This window comes from Triturus cristatus, chromosome 11 (genome assembly GCF_964204655.1).
Source record: "Triturus cristatus chromosome 11, aTriCri1.1, whole genome shotgun sequence".
In the NCBI taxonomy this organism is placed as follows: domain Eukaryota; kingdom Metazoa; phylum Chordata; class Amphibia; order Caudata; family Salamandridae; genus Triturus; species Triturus cristatus.
This window is the reverse complement of record NC_140594.1, coordinates 1,095,168,364-1,095,183,082: the sequence shown is the minus strand read 5'-3', so window position 1 is coordinate 1,095,183,082 and position 14,719 is coordinate 1,095,168,364. Positions and strand designations below refer to the sequence as shown.

The following is a 14,719-nucleotide window of genomic DNA, read 5'->3' as shown; positions in this document are numbered from 1 at the left end:
ACTGCTGAAGGTCTTCCGGACACTGTTGGGACTTTTCTGGACAATGGAGCCCACACCCTCCAGCCTCTTTTGCTGCAACTGCGTCAGCCCTCAGGCGCCGGAGTGCCATAAATAGGGTAGAGATGTCCTGCAATGCAGGTGCCTCTAACCCTGCTGCAGATCTTCTGGACACTGATGGTCCTTTGCTGGGGGCAGGAGACCACATCCCCCTGCCCCCTTTGCTACCACCGCATCAGCCCTCATTCGCCAAAGCACTACAAATAAGTCAGAGGTTTTACGCAGTGCCGGACGCGCATGGGGCACGCCCAAACATCACCCGGGCATAGATTGGGCCAAGGATGGGCCCACCTGTGCCCGTATGCAGACAGTCGTTGTCGGGCCACCACCTTTGGTTCGGTGTCTGGCTGAAGTGTCCGGTGAGTCCTTACCATATAGGTTTTAAATTACATAAATATATTGAAAATGGTGAAACGGAAAAATATGGGGGACTAAGAAGTTTCCCCTAAGAGGCCTCAAGGTACTACTCTAGACTCCTTTTTGGTCCGTGCTGCAAGGGTCCTTGATAATGAAACTATGTTGGCAGAATGCCGTCTGTCTTTGGAAATGGGTGACACTATTATAATCCCCACAAACCAGATCCATGTAGTAACCTTGAGATCCTGCATAGTGATACTAGCCGAAGGGGTGAGGTTGAGAATACATCTGGGAATTTGCAAGATGCTCAAATTTCACCTCACCCATCTACATCTAAAGTGGGCGGGCTCCCGACGCAGAGGAAAAAGATAACTCAACATATAGACATAAACAAGCAACAAGAACAAGATCAAATAAGGTCTCAAATGTACAATGTACAAGAGCTGGTATGACCATACCATCCTTGCTCCCCAACACGGATTAAACTCCAGCCCCTAAACTTGGTTCTTCAGTGAAATCTGCATTGAACTTGGATTGCATAATTAGTAAATTTGAATCCATATTGATAGTAAGTCTTTCCCCTTTAGTGGCTAGAAAATTGGAAGATTCTGTTTTAATGCTTTAGACTACATTGGGTAGCTTGAAAGTACAAGGAGGTGTAGAGCAGGTCCTGATAAGGAGCGATAGTACCAATGAGGGAGTCCCCGATGCAGGCCGACCAAATACCTAGCCTTCAAGGCTATTACTTTTACCTCCTCTTCCTCTTCTTCTCATACTCATAAAAGGGGTCAAGCCACTGGGATAAGAGAGACCCGGATTGAGGATGTACAGAAAGGCAGTACCAATATACCAGGCAAAACTAACAAAAAAGGAACCAGGGGTATGGAAGTTTGGCGCCAACAAAGAGGTAGTGAGAGGGGTTCTTGATCTGAATTAGGAGAATCCACCAAAGTGGTTGAACGATCACAAGCTCATCTTAAGCAGGTGAGGTTGAAACTTCCTCCCCAGTGTTGCCCTTATTTGGAAATTTTAACTAATGTTTCCCAATTGCCTGATAATAGTGACAAGTCTACATGACAGCTGAAGAATAAAGTCTGTCACTGGCTGTCATGTAATACTGATTTCAGGAACTTTTTTTGTTAGAAGGATGGGGTTGGTTGGTCCATCACGCAAATATTTAAATGGAGATTGCATAATGGTAAATTGTAGATACTCTGATCTTGCTGAATGATTGGTCAATTGTAGTGCCAAGCTCTATTGGGATTGTACAGGTCATCAAGTTTAATTTATTTGATTTAGTTCTCTGCTGAGAACAACAAATTTGAAAACAAAACGTTTGTTATAGCAATATAAATAAAAAGCATTCAAAACAGATTTAAAAAAGACTTTAAGAATTTAAACAGGTTATGACACACAAATTCATCAGGGGGGGGTTTAAAAAGCGAAATCAATCTCTGCACAGATGAGCTGTTGTATCTAAATTGGACTGCTTTTATGTAGTGCATTCTAGCCTCGACCAGTTTCAAGTTCGGGCATATCGACAGTACGTGCTTCAGATCTTGCACTCCGCCATTGCAAAGATCGCAGATACTGGTTGCATTTTCTTTTTTAGTCCATTTAAAAGTAAGTGAATTAAAAGGGAGTAACCCAAGCCACAATAAAATTATACAACGCCGAATTCCATGCCTTAAGGAGAAACTAATATATTGTTGAACCTGTTTATATTCGATTGATTCTGCATAGAGTTCATAATGATGCAGTTTAGAACAGTGCTGAGTATCCAGTTCGAAGCTGATCCTCGGCGTCAGATGTTTCAGGAAGAGCTTCAATTAGGCGGGTGTCCATGTTTTCAAAAGTGTAGTTGTGCATTTTGATAATTTGAAAGCAATAATCAGATTCCGACTAAAAATGTATTTAGTAGATTCAGGCTCAAATGCCTCAGTTTTTAGTGGAAATCTTAGGGTACCTTGATCTGCATGAAGAAGATTGTAAGCCCATCTTAATATGTTGGTAATGGCTCTGGCAAAGGAGCGGACTAGAGAAAATTCCAAATGCAGTGCTTGTGCCGGGACAGCTTGGTTGACCTTAGTCAATTTGCGGAGAATTTTCCCTTCTTTAATTTGAATTAGATGCCACTGGGTAATTGGAATGTATTCCAGAGCACAAGATAGGATAGGGGGATCTTAGAGCTGTAAACCTGTAATAAAGAAGAGAAGTGCCTTTGGCCGGAAGAAGAATATAATCGTAAAAGAGCCCCCTCGTGAATATCTGCTTTACGATTCAAATGCTGCGGGTGAGGAGAGAATGATAAAGTTTGGATGAGAAAAATTATCTCTTATTAAAATTTATAAGGTAAAGCATTAAAATCATATGGGAGAATTAGGCCTTGCAGTACTGAAAATTGAATCCAAGATCTTTTCTTTACTAGGACATTTAAAACCCAAAAGTACATGTCCCATTTTTTAAATACTCAGCACCCTGCACTATGAGCTGTTTAGGGCCTAGCTCAGGGGCGATGTACATATATTAACCCCTTCAGTGCCACGCCCTTTCCCCGCCCTGTGCCGGGCGTTGCATTAGTGGGTGGGGTTCATGACGAGATAGTCTCATCATGGGCACAGCGCGACCGTGCTCCATGACGAGACTATCTCGTCATGGGCACAGAAGAGGTTAAAAAGGGAGGTTTAGACTTGGCAGTGGGGTTATTTCGAACTGTAGAGGGCAGCATTTCTGCTCCACACCCAGTTGCACAGCTTAAGTGGTGGAACTACCACATTGCTCCATATTTATACGCCATTTGACTCCATTTAATCCATTTACTCCTCAATATGTTCAACTTTAACATTTGATCACATGAACGCCACACGTTGGGATGTCATGCCATTTTCAAGGTTTCTTATGCTCAAGCTGTGCCCATCCGGACCTCTTGTCAAGAACACAAACTGACGCATGATTCGTCCAAAAGCAGTGCTTATTTAAAAACCCAATGCATTTCAGGCTATGACAAGCCCTTCTTCAGGGGTCACTACAAATAACAATAAAAAACATTCACTGTTGCACCATAGTTCACTGTTGTACATGTAAAAATCAATACTGCCATCCATTATATCTATGAAACAAATTGTCTTTATCCTTTTAAACATCGATGTGAATGAAAAAAACATTTAATTGGGCCTTCCCACACAATCACTTCAAACGTCTGGTGAAACCTGATTTGATCACCCATCTTGCCTTAAGCTCATGGTGAATGATCGTCACCTCGACTCGCACGCTCACCACTCAACTCCGTTAACCTAGCACAACATACTAGTAACCAACCAGCCACTTCAACCCTCTTTTGAACTGTATTTTTCTCTGTTCAATCCTTCTCATGTTAGTTTTTTTTTGTTGTTTTTTGTTGTTGTATATTTATATAGCGCGAACTCGACCCGAAGGTATTGGAGCGCTTTACATGAGCACCGCATTTACATTAATCATTCAGGGACTGGGAGATTAAGGGGCATATTAACAAGGGCCGGCGATAAATATCGCAAAGCGCGCTTAGCGCTTGCATATTTATCGTCGGCTATCTCTGGAATGTATCGCCCGGTTTGCGCGTTATTAACAACGCGAATCGCCGTGGCGATAAAATTTCCAGAGATAGTTGGGATATCGCCGTTTTCCATGGTGTTAAATGGCGATATCCTAGATGATAGGGCCTGTGGTCTTAGCCACAAAATCCACCCCCCATGTTAAGTATGCCTTAGTCAGGAATTTAACAGACGTTAAATTCCTGCGTTAAGGCATACTTAACGCGATTTTAAAAATCGCTACCCTCCCTTATTAATATCGCGAAGCTGCCTTTGCGATATTTTCCCAAGGGAGTCTTGTCAGGCACGCCTCCTGTGCATCTCATTAGCGATGCGATCGGAGGCGTGCTGCTAACGGGCGCTAAGTCAGCAAGACACGCGATAGCGTGTCTTTGCTGATAAGGCGATGAAATTATCGCCGCTTTTCGCCCGAAAACGGACGCAAAAGCGGCGATAATTTCATATCGCCGCCTTGTTAATATGCCCCTAAGTGATTTGCCCAGAATCACAGGATCTGAACGCGACCTCGAGGCTCGAACCCTGGTTTCCAGCACCAAAGTGGCAGTCTAGCCGACGGACCACATTGTCTCGTTTTCCTATTATATCTGGAATTGCGCCCTCTTTTTATCCCCTTATCTTGCCATAAACTCTCTACTCGTCCTCGTGAACGTACTCCCAATCCCGCATACAAACCTACAACCACCTTCTTCATATTCCCCCCCACCTCCCTAATACACACGCTACGAAAGTATCCTCTTTCATTCCAAACTTACTCACATTACTAACAATTGTTTCCCCAATTTGTACCCCATTCATGCCTAATCATTCATTCTTCCTAGTCTGAAACCTCCCAATCCACAGAATTCCAGGTACCTGCCACGGATTGCCTAGAACCTTCCTCCTGGCCTCTCATTTCGGATTGGTGGTTTACAACTGCACATAGGCGTCAATGACAGGCCCGAGACATGATTTAAAGGGCGTATTAGGTGGGTGAGTGTCGCAGGCTCACAATTTACTGGTCCTGGGTACAAGCAGTATTATTAGCGGTGTGTTAGTAAATTAAGTGAGCAAATTGGGTGCAAGCCAATTTTGTCAAGGTCTTGGGGAGAGAGCACACGCAATTTAGCCCTGGCTAGCATTGGTAAAAGGCACAGACCACTACTGCAAACAAAAATGAATTTGATCAAACAAGAGGGGAGAAGGGAAAATGTTTGTGGATCGATTCCATTAAAGGCTGACAGGGTTTACACATCTGCTTTTGCTCAGCATTTAGTGAGGCTTTTCTTGCATTTTCTGCTTAGTTCAACATTACCACTGGCATGCCTGGACTCATTTTTAGCAGGATTTACTTTGGATTGTACTGTGGGGCTTTGGGTCTTCTCTGTGTTTGTCTCAGGATCATTCAATTTCCTGTGATGTCATCAGCACCTGCCACGCCACTTTTCGGTAATTCAGCAAAATTGAGACTCAATTAGCCATTGCTTGCCAATGCAGATTTTTAAGTTATAGATTTTGTGCAATGTACTAAAACTGACTGCAGACCATGGTAAATAACACCTCTCTGGCATCTTTGACCTTCACTACCCTTATTCAGTTTACGCCTACCATTGCAATAGGCATACTATTGAGGATAAAGGGTCACCCAACATTGTAAACATATATCAGGAAGTAACATGCTTCGAGTTGGGGTACCCTTGGGGCCACTCTGCATCTTTGTGATCACTGTGTATCTCCTTTGTCAACAAATGTTTTGATTAATCATGCATAATGAAATTCTCCTTGTCCTGACATTTCGGGGCATATCAGCAACAACCGGCGATAATTATCGCTAAGCGCACTTAGTGCTAGGATAATTATCGCCGGCTAGTGGGGATTTTTATCGCTGAGATAGCGTGCTATTAGCAACGCTTATCGCAAAAGCGATAAAAATCCTAGCGCTAACTGCCTAACGTGAGATTATCGCTGGAAACCCAGCGATCATCTCACGAAATGTGGCGTTAGCTTGTTGATAGGGACTCACAAACTTAGCTATGATATCCACCTTCCATAGGATATCATGGCTAAGTCAGTCCGGATGCAGGCATAAGGAAAGTAGCGATAACAGGGGTTACCGCTACTTTTCTTGCCGCTATGCTTCATGGCGTGGGGCTTGATGATAGGAGAAATGTCGCTTAGCGACATTTCTCCTGTCATGTCAGGTCAGGTACGCCCACTTTGCATCTCATTAGAGATGCAAAGCTGGGCATTAGGAATTCCTGTGCTAACGCAAGATTTCACGCGTTAGCGTGAGATTGCTATTTAGGCGATAAAATTATCAATGCTTTTCGGCCGAAAACGGCCTCAAAAGCGGCGATAATTTTCTATCGCCGCGTTGTAGATATGCCCCATAGTTTTTAAATTGCATTCAAAGAAAATGATTGTGCTCAGTTTTTGGCACCATCATTTACCATTGTGGTGGCTGCAGTATGAAATAGATCGGGACAAAGGTTTATCTTAGAATTCTCTTTAAAATTCATTATCCTTTTCCATTGCACTACAAGCTTATTCAAAACCTACACAATACATTCCCACCAGAAATTGTATCTTTGTAAAATGGCATAAATACATCAAAAATCAAATATTAAACACACAAAGAACAGATGGGTTTTTTTGGAGTGGAAGGGATGTCTGAGGCGAATGCGATCCAGGGGAATTTATACTTTCAGTCTGAGAGATCCCTTCAGTGGGTGAGTTCTTTACTGCCTCCAAGCAGTGAGGATTTTGCAGAGGGCATCCCTCAGTTTTGATTTCCCAGAATTAAGACAATAGTTCATGCAGTTATAGAAGTGACAATAGTAACACTGCAGATAGACAACAGTAAGACGTTTGATGTAGACATTGTGAGAATCTTTGGAATTTAAAATGAAAGGCTGGTAAAAAGGAGGAACCCCATCATTTTGGCTGCCCTGTATTGAGTCTGCAGATGGCGCTGGCTGAAGCCTGTTGCATTATTTTTCATCCTCTGGGCGTGTCTGCAGAGGGAAGTGAGGATGAGTGTCATAGAAGCAATGTCAAGGACAAGAGGTAAGCAGACACCAAGAGCAGCAGCTTCATAAATGTATGAATATTCCAAATTCGGTGCAATATTGTAGATAATCTCGTTGCCTGTTAGATTAGCTGTTGAATTCTCCAGGGATTCCCCATATGAAGTCAAGTATGATGAGATACCGAGGGCGATGGACCCCATGACAGACCCCAGGAGCATCGAAGGCACCATCTTCGAGATCCTCATCTTCAGCCTGATGAAGAGGTGGTGGCTGAAATCCACAATCTTTACACAGTAGAAGATGCAGAGGCAGGCGGTAAACCACCATGCGGTGCTGCTAGAGTATAATATAAATAAATTATAGACTCGAAAATCAACGTAGATATGATTAACGTTCAGTAGACTGAAAATAGCAAAACTACCGTGAGAAAACATGGATCCGAATTCCAGAGACAATAAGGTGAGATCACATGCATTCAACCTTCTTCCTTGAGCCCAGGCCAGTAGATAGAACACAACAATGAATGCATTGGCGAGAATTTCAATCAATATCAATGCAATGTTAACAAATTCTGCCATAAATGAATCCTCCATTTTCTGTCCTTATCTGGGAATTCACAAACAGCCATTCTGGTTGCCCCGGAGGCTTCGCTATGTTTCTTGCAAAGGGATCTTCTAAAAAGAGTCCTGAATCGAGAGCTGAACCTGGTTCAAATAACCACTGATGTATTTCTTGTCAAAATCATGCATTCAGCTGTGCATTGTTGCAAATCTGACACATTTTTGCAACATTTACGGGTCAAAATCTACTATTTGAAGCTGAATGTTATTTTTACTTTTTCTGTGACCTATTTCGTGTTTAATTAATATAGTTGCTTTAAAACAGAAGCATTCACCCCTTCATTCCATTGTTCTCCTTCAAATGGGTTTCTAACGAAAGAATGCATTTAGTGATTCGCTATAATATTTATTCATTGTTAATTGTTTTAAAATGTTTTAATTAACGTAGGAAAAACGAAAGAATATCTCATATACATTACAGTAAATATTGCTCTTTTCTTTATTGAAGAACTCATTATAAAGAAACTTATTTGCTAACACCAAGGCTATATATCACCAGTGTTTTTCTTATGACACTAATGTGGTGAATTTATTTATTTAAACTGTATTATTCATTTTAATTTTAAATGGCTAAAGATGTTGGCCCACTGATGTGAGAACAGGTACAAATCTTATTGAACCTTATTATTTGATACATTTGCATGAGATAGTTGTGATGTTAGTAGCTGGCAATAAAGAACTTTCAAGATTGTGTGCTGGAGAATGAAATTTGGGAGGGCTGTCGAAGATGTGGTGGTGGAGGTGCCACAATCGCTTGGCTGTTACGTGAGGCTGAGTACTTAGAAGGGACACTTCACTGCAACAAACCTTAAATTCTGGTTGGATGTTTGTTTAAAAGAGTTCTGATTTTCATAATTTTATTATTTGATGTTTGAGATACACAGATATGGTTCTCACCATATCTACAAATATCTATAATTTTCTCCATGATCAATAATAGTCAAAAACAGGGCGAAGCTTGGACTAATTGAAAATGACGGCTTCCTGAGCGCCAGCCTGCCCTCTTGGTGAACTATTGCCATGCTGCTCTCTGTTGCCTGACCACAAACACCTATATTTGGAAGATTTTGAAAGGGTGTGATGCCTGTAATGAACAACAGATTAACGTCTGCCCCTCCTCCCCTTCCAACAGTCAGCTGGTGGTAGTGGGACCTATTAACTTGTTGGGGTGCCGCAGAGTGGGAGACATTGCCAGGGAAGGTGAGAGGGCTGTGGTCAGAGTACGCTCAGGATGGAGAAGGCGAGGGCAAGGAAACCAGTGGTATGGGCACACTAGTGAACTACTGAGCTGTATACTATGTACTGAGAACTGAGTGGTGCAGTGATCTATGTATGGACCTTGGCTGTGGCTATAGATGATGAAAACACAATGTTGTCCTTAAAAATCTGTAAAAATTTAAAAACAAAGAGCATGAAATATAATCAACTTCTACAACCACACCTACCTTTCTCTGTTGTTTGGTGCATTCCCCTTCTTGTTGGCTTGGCCAGTGCAACAGCTCCTATTTTTAGAAGCGCTTTAATGATACCAGCCCAAAAAATACTCTACAAAACTGTCTAAAGTGACACTAAATTCTATCCTTGGGAAAATCATTACTGTAGGGCCATCAGTGGTGAAGATGAATGCTGAAGTGTCAGCAATGTCTTAAGAATTCAAAGAGCAAGGAATGAAGCACTGGGCCATTCTTACCTTTTTCCCTGTTGAAATACCCTTTTTAGTGGCTTGATAGGTGAAAAGGTGTTAACATTAATCATTTAATTATGGTGTAGCTCAATTGGTAACACAAAGAAGACCATGAACTGATGGATAAGGTTAAATGGGTTTATTATGAATTCAAAGCCACAATAATGTAAATGTTCTCAAGAACATATTGTAAAGTTACAAAATCACCACTGGTAAACCACAACATTGAATGAAATAGAATCTTAACAGCGTAAGGCATACAAGAAATTTAGTTGCAACAATACAGAAGATAAGAAATAGAATTTGAAGATCAGTATGTATGACTAAACCTAAAGTCACCTAAACTAGTCCTAAACTAAAGGTGGAAAATGGGGAATCCTAGTTAAATCAGGGCAAGCAGGAAGGTATCAGCATAGTGGCGCCTTGTGTAAAAGTTCTCCATATCAAGCCAACAGATAGCATATAGCCTCAAAAGGGAAATTTGATCAGGGAGGTCTGTAACTCTCCATGTCCAAAGGGTGTGTGCTCTACACACTAACAGTGTGAATACCAATTAAACCCGAAGAACATTTGAGAATTCCACTTCATTGACTCCAAAAGTTTTCCACCTTCCCACAGTAAAAAATGGCAGCTTCACTCGCTTTTCCCATCCTAGGGTTTGAACATTAAGACAACGTTGGATGTCTCCCTGCTTGTTAGTTCATTAGTGCCTGGTATTCTTGCCAAAAAAATGTTCCTCTCGGACCTCACCATCTCTAATACACAATATGCTTTTCACTAGCTATGAAATCGTGTCAATGTAGAACATTGTAGCACAAGCAAAACTTTTACTTTGAAGGTTGAACATTGAAGACCAAATGCTTAAGACCGTTGGCTAAGCTAACTTAGTGAAACAGTTAATGTGCACTTCGAATGCATGATTATATGTGCACGTTAGGTTACAGAATGAATACAAAACATTAATAAATAAATACATGAGTACATAGGAAATGGAATGTCAATAAAAGCAGTATAATTCTAAATATACGGATATAAGTGTGAACGAGAACTACAATTTATAACATTATGATGAAGACATTAGAGAACACACTTATATGAATCCTTAGTTTCTTTAGTGAATGTACTCCAGCAGTATGTTTGAAGCTCCAATTTAAATTAATAATGGTAACATTACACAGTAGATATATTGTGTTAATACATGTAAGTATTGCTCTTCTTTGACATATAGGGGTGGAGCTTAAATTGCGCGTTTTCCATTCCACACTGATGTTACTTCCTCTGTTAAATGTCTAGACATGATCGATAAGAGGCTTGGAGATATTAAACTTCATCTACTTTCAGCACATGACTTAGGCGAATAGACATGGTTGAAAGGTAGAAAAGAAAAAAAGTGGGTCTTGCTTAAATGTTATTGTTTTTTTTTAATGATTTTATTTTCATTTTTGCAAGAAAAACATATCAAAGTAAACAACTATACAGTCACTATGGGCAACCTCACGGCATGTGACTTGCAGTTGTGCCAGAGCACCAAAGGTACAGTTAATGCTATCATTGCGTCCACATGAGTGCACACTTCTCCCCCTATGATAATTATCTATTCCTTGCTGTAGAGCTCGGCGTACACCGAGCCCCTTCGCATCAGTTGCTACCCACATAGCATGTCAGATCTCGTCCCCAGTGAGTACCAATCAGGGCCTACTGCTCTGCTATCCTCATAGGTCAAGTCCGCCACCAGTTAGCATCGGCAGGGCACTGTCAACATTGCACTGTCTCACCACAGCAGGTCCAACTCCCCTTCCCAGCAAGGAGGCATCCCTCCCTGGCTAGTTTCTCAGCTGCGGGCTCATCTTCTATTGTGTCTGTAATTCTGTGCATAATGTTCTCCCACTCTCTGCAATGCTCCTCCAGGCGCTCATCAGTGCAAACCTCTTTCATGCACCTCAACTTCACCCATGCCCATTCCACCAGGTCTCTAGACCACGTCTGTATCTTGGGCCCAAGGGTGGGTATCTAGCGGATAGCCACTCGTCACTTGGCCAGTAGGAGCCCCGTAAGTGAAAATGTATATCACATCCTACCCTCCTTGAGGCACAGAATAATGCCCAGCAGGCAGTGTTTAGCCTCAGCCTTAAGGTGAATGGCGGTGGCATGGCTTTAAGTGGGCCTGGTCCTGCCGGTGCTCAGCATCGGCAGTTCTAAAAATTAAGTGCTGAGATGGGTCCCTATCTGGCTGCAGCAGTACCACTCTTCACAGCTTTTGATGTTCAAAGAAACTCAATATGGTTCTTTCACTGCCTCATCATTTCAGAACTGAAGCATTTTTCAATATTATGTACAATGAGGCCATAATTGTTGCATATTTATCTTACACAGCTAACAACCATTGACAAAGACAATAGCCCTGACTTGTAGGTGTAATGTTACTTGTTGTATAAACTATCTGGATGCAAATCACAGAAGCAGCAAAATACCAGTGGGGTGGAACACTATGCTTAGCACAGATTTTTAGCTTACATGCTTTTAATTAGATCATCCGCACCCCTTTGAGCGAACCCCTAGTTTTTTCATCCGACTTAAAGCACTGGGCGGTGGCCTGCTGCAAGAATCAAACCACCTCTTGCCAAAGCAATGGTAGACTAGAGTGTTTGTTAGTGCTGGCGTTACATCACTATCTTACACCAACAGAACAATGAAAATGACATGGCAGCGTCTGGCTTTAAAGCCCATGAAGGACGTTAAGGAAAGATGAGATATAGTAAAAGGATTCAGCACAATCTTTGTAGAAATAGACATCTATGGCGTCTGTCGGAATTCTTTGACCTTCGCTACCCTCATTCAGCCTACGCCCACCATTAAAATGGGAGTAGGATTGAGAATAAAGTGTCACCCAATGTTGTAAACATATACCAGGAAATAACATGCACCCAGTTGGGGAAACCCTTGTGCCACTCTGCATCCTTGTGATCACTGTGTATCTCCTTCATCAACAAATGTGATTAATCATATGTAGTGAAGTTCTCCTTGTCCGTAAATATTGTTTTTAAACTACGTTCAAAGAAAATTATTGAGATAATGTTTCTAATACATGGACTGTCGTTCACCTTCGTGGTGGTTGCAGTGTGAAATAGATCTTAAAGGTTTATTTTACAATTAAAAATAAGAGATTGAGGAACAGAAGAATCAATAGGATTATGGAAAACGGTAAATTCAATTAAAATTCTCTTTAACATTCATTATCATTTTCCATTGTACTAAAAGCTTCTTTAAAACATAAACAATCCATTCCCTCCAGAAATGTTATTTTTGTAAAATGGCATAAATACATCAAGAATCAAATATTAAACACATAAAAAACAGATCGTTAGGTCTGTAGTTGAAGGGATGTCTGAAGTGAATGCAATCCAGTACAATTAACCCTTTAGCCAAAGAGATCCATTCAGCGGGTGAGTTCTTTACTGCCTCCAAGGAGTGAGGATCTTCCAGAGCGCTTCTCTCAGATAGGGATTACCCATAATCAAGACAATGGGTTGAGCAGTTATAGAAATGGCTATAATAACACTGCAGATAAAAAATATTACGAAGTTAATGGTACACAGTATCAGAATCTGTGAAATTAAGAATGAAATGTTGGTCAAAAGGAGGAATCCCATCATTTTGGCTGCCCTGTAATGAGACTGCAGCTGGGGCTGGCTGAAGCCCGATGCATTATTTTTCATCCTCTGGGTGTGTCTGCAGAGGGAAGTGATTATGAGTGTCATGGAAGCAACGTCAAGGACAAGAGGTAAGCAGACACCAAGAGCTGCATAAATGTATGAATATTCCAAATTCAGGGCATTATTGTTGATAGTCAAGTTGCCTGTTAGATTATCTGTTGAATTCTCCAGGGATTCTCCATATGAACCCAAGTATGATGAGATACCAAGGGTGATGGACCCCATGACAGACCCCAGGAGCATCCAGGGCACAATCTTTGAGATCCTCATCTTCACCCTGATGAAAAGGTGGTGGCTGAAGTCCACAATCTTCACACAGTAGAAGATGCAGAGGCAAGCAGTGAACCAAAATGTGGAGCTGCTAGAGCATATTATACATAAACAATAGACTCGAAAATCAACGTAGATATGATTACCATTCAGTAGACTGAAAATTGCAAAACTACACTGATAAAATATGGATCCAAATCCTAAACACACTGAGATGAGATCGCAGGTATTCAGCCTTCTTCCTTGAGCCCAGGCCAGGAGAAAGAACACCACAATGAATGCATTGGCGAGTATTCCAATCAAGGTCAATGCAATATTCACAAATTCTGTCATAAATGAAACCTCCATTTTCTGTCCTTTTGTTATCCGTTCTCTCGACAATACTGGTTGCAACTAAGGCTTCTCTATGTTTCTTGCACAGGGATCTTTTAAAAAGAGTCCTGAACACACAGCTCCACCTGGTTCAAATTACCACTCATATCTTTTTTGCAGTATCCTGCATTCGGTTTTGCATAAATGCAAATCTGACAGATTTTTCCATCCTCATTCCTCAACCATTTTTAAGTTTAAAGAAGTTATTTCTTATATCTCCTACGAGTCCAAATCTACAATTTGAAGCTGCATGTTCGATTTGCTTTCTCTGTCACCAAAAACACATTGAATAGAGTTGTTTTAAAACTGAAGTAATCGCCACTTCTTTCCAAATTTTTCCTTTAATTGGGTTTCTAACAAAAGTGTGCATTTAGTGATTCATTTTAATATTTATACAATTTGAATTTGTTTTAAATGTTCTAATTGAAATAGAAGAAATAAAAATATCTAATATACATCTTTTCTCTATCAAAGCAACTCATTATAAAGAAACTTCTTTGCTAACACCACTGCTAAATATCACCAATGTTTTTCTTGTAGCACAAATGTGGTGAAGTTATTTATTTAAACTGTTTTATTCTTTTTATTTTTAATTGGCTAAAGATGTTGGACCACTGGCATGAGTACAAGTACACATCATGCTGAACCTTAATATTTGATACATTTGTATGAGATAGTTGTGTGATAATAGTAAATGGCAATAAAGAACTTTCAAGATTGTGTGCTGGAGAATCACATTTTAAGAGCGCTGTCGAAGATGTTGTGGAGGTGCAACAGTTGCGTATTACTTAGAAGGTACACTTCACTGCAACAGATCTTCAATTCTCGTTGAAGGTTTGTTTAAGGAGTTCTGATTTTTATAATGTTATTATTTGATGTTTCAGATATACAGATATGGTTCTCAGCGTATCTGCAAAGATCTTTAATTTTCACCATGATCAATAACAGCCAAAATCAGGGCGGAGCCTGACCGCAACTACCTATATTTGGAAGATCTTGAAAGTCTGTGATGCCTGTAATGAACAACCGATGAATGTCTGCCCCTCCTCGC

The 14,719-nt window shown here is 40.9% G+C and overlaps 1 protein-coding gene across 1 annotated transcript; it reads right to left on the bottom strand.

Annotated features, from left to right (window-relative positions):
* Window positions 1-12,765: 12,765 nt before the first annotated feature.
* On the bottom strand, window positions 12,766-13,644 carry LOC146786056 (taste receptor type 2 member 40-like). The gene has a single exon (XM_085633149.1). The coding sequence runs from the start codon at window positions 13,642-13,644 to the stop codon at window positions 12,766-12,768; it is 879 nt and encodes a 292-aa protein (XP_085489275.1).
* Between the last annotated feature and the right edge of the window lie 1,075 nt (window positions 13,645-14,719).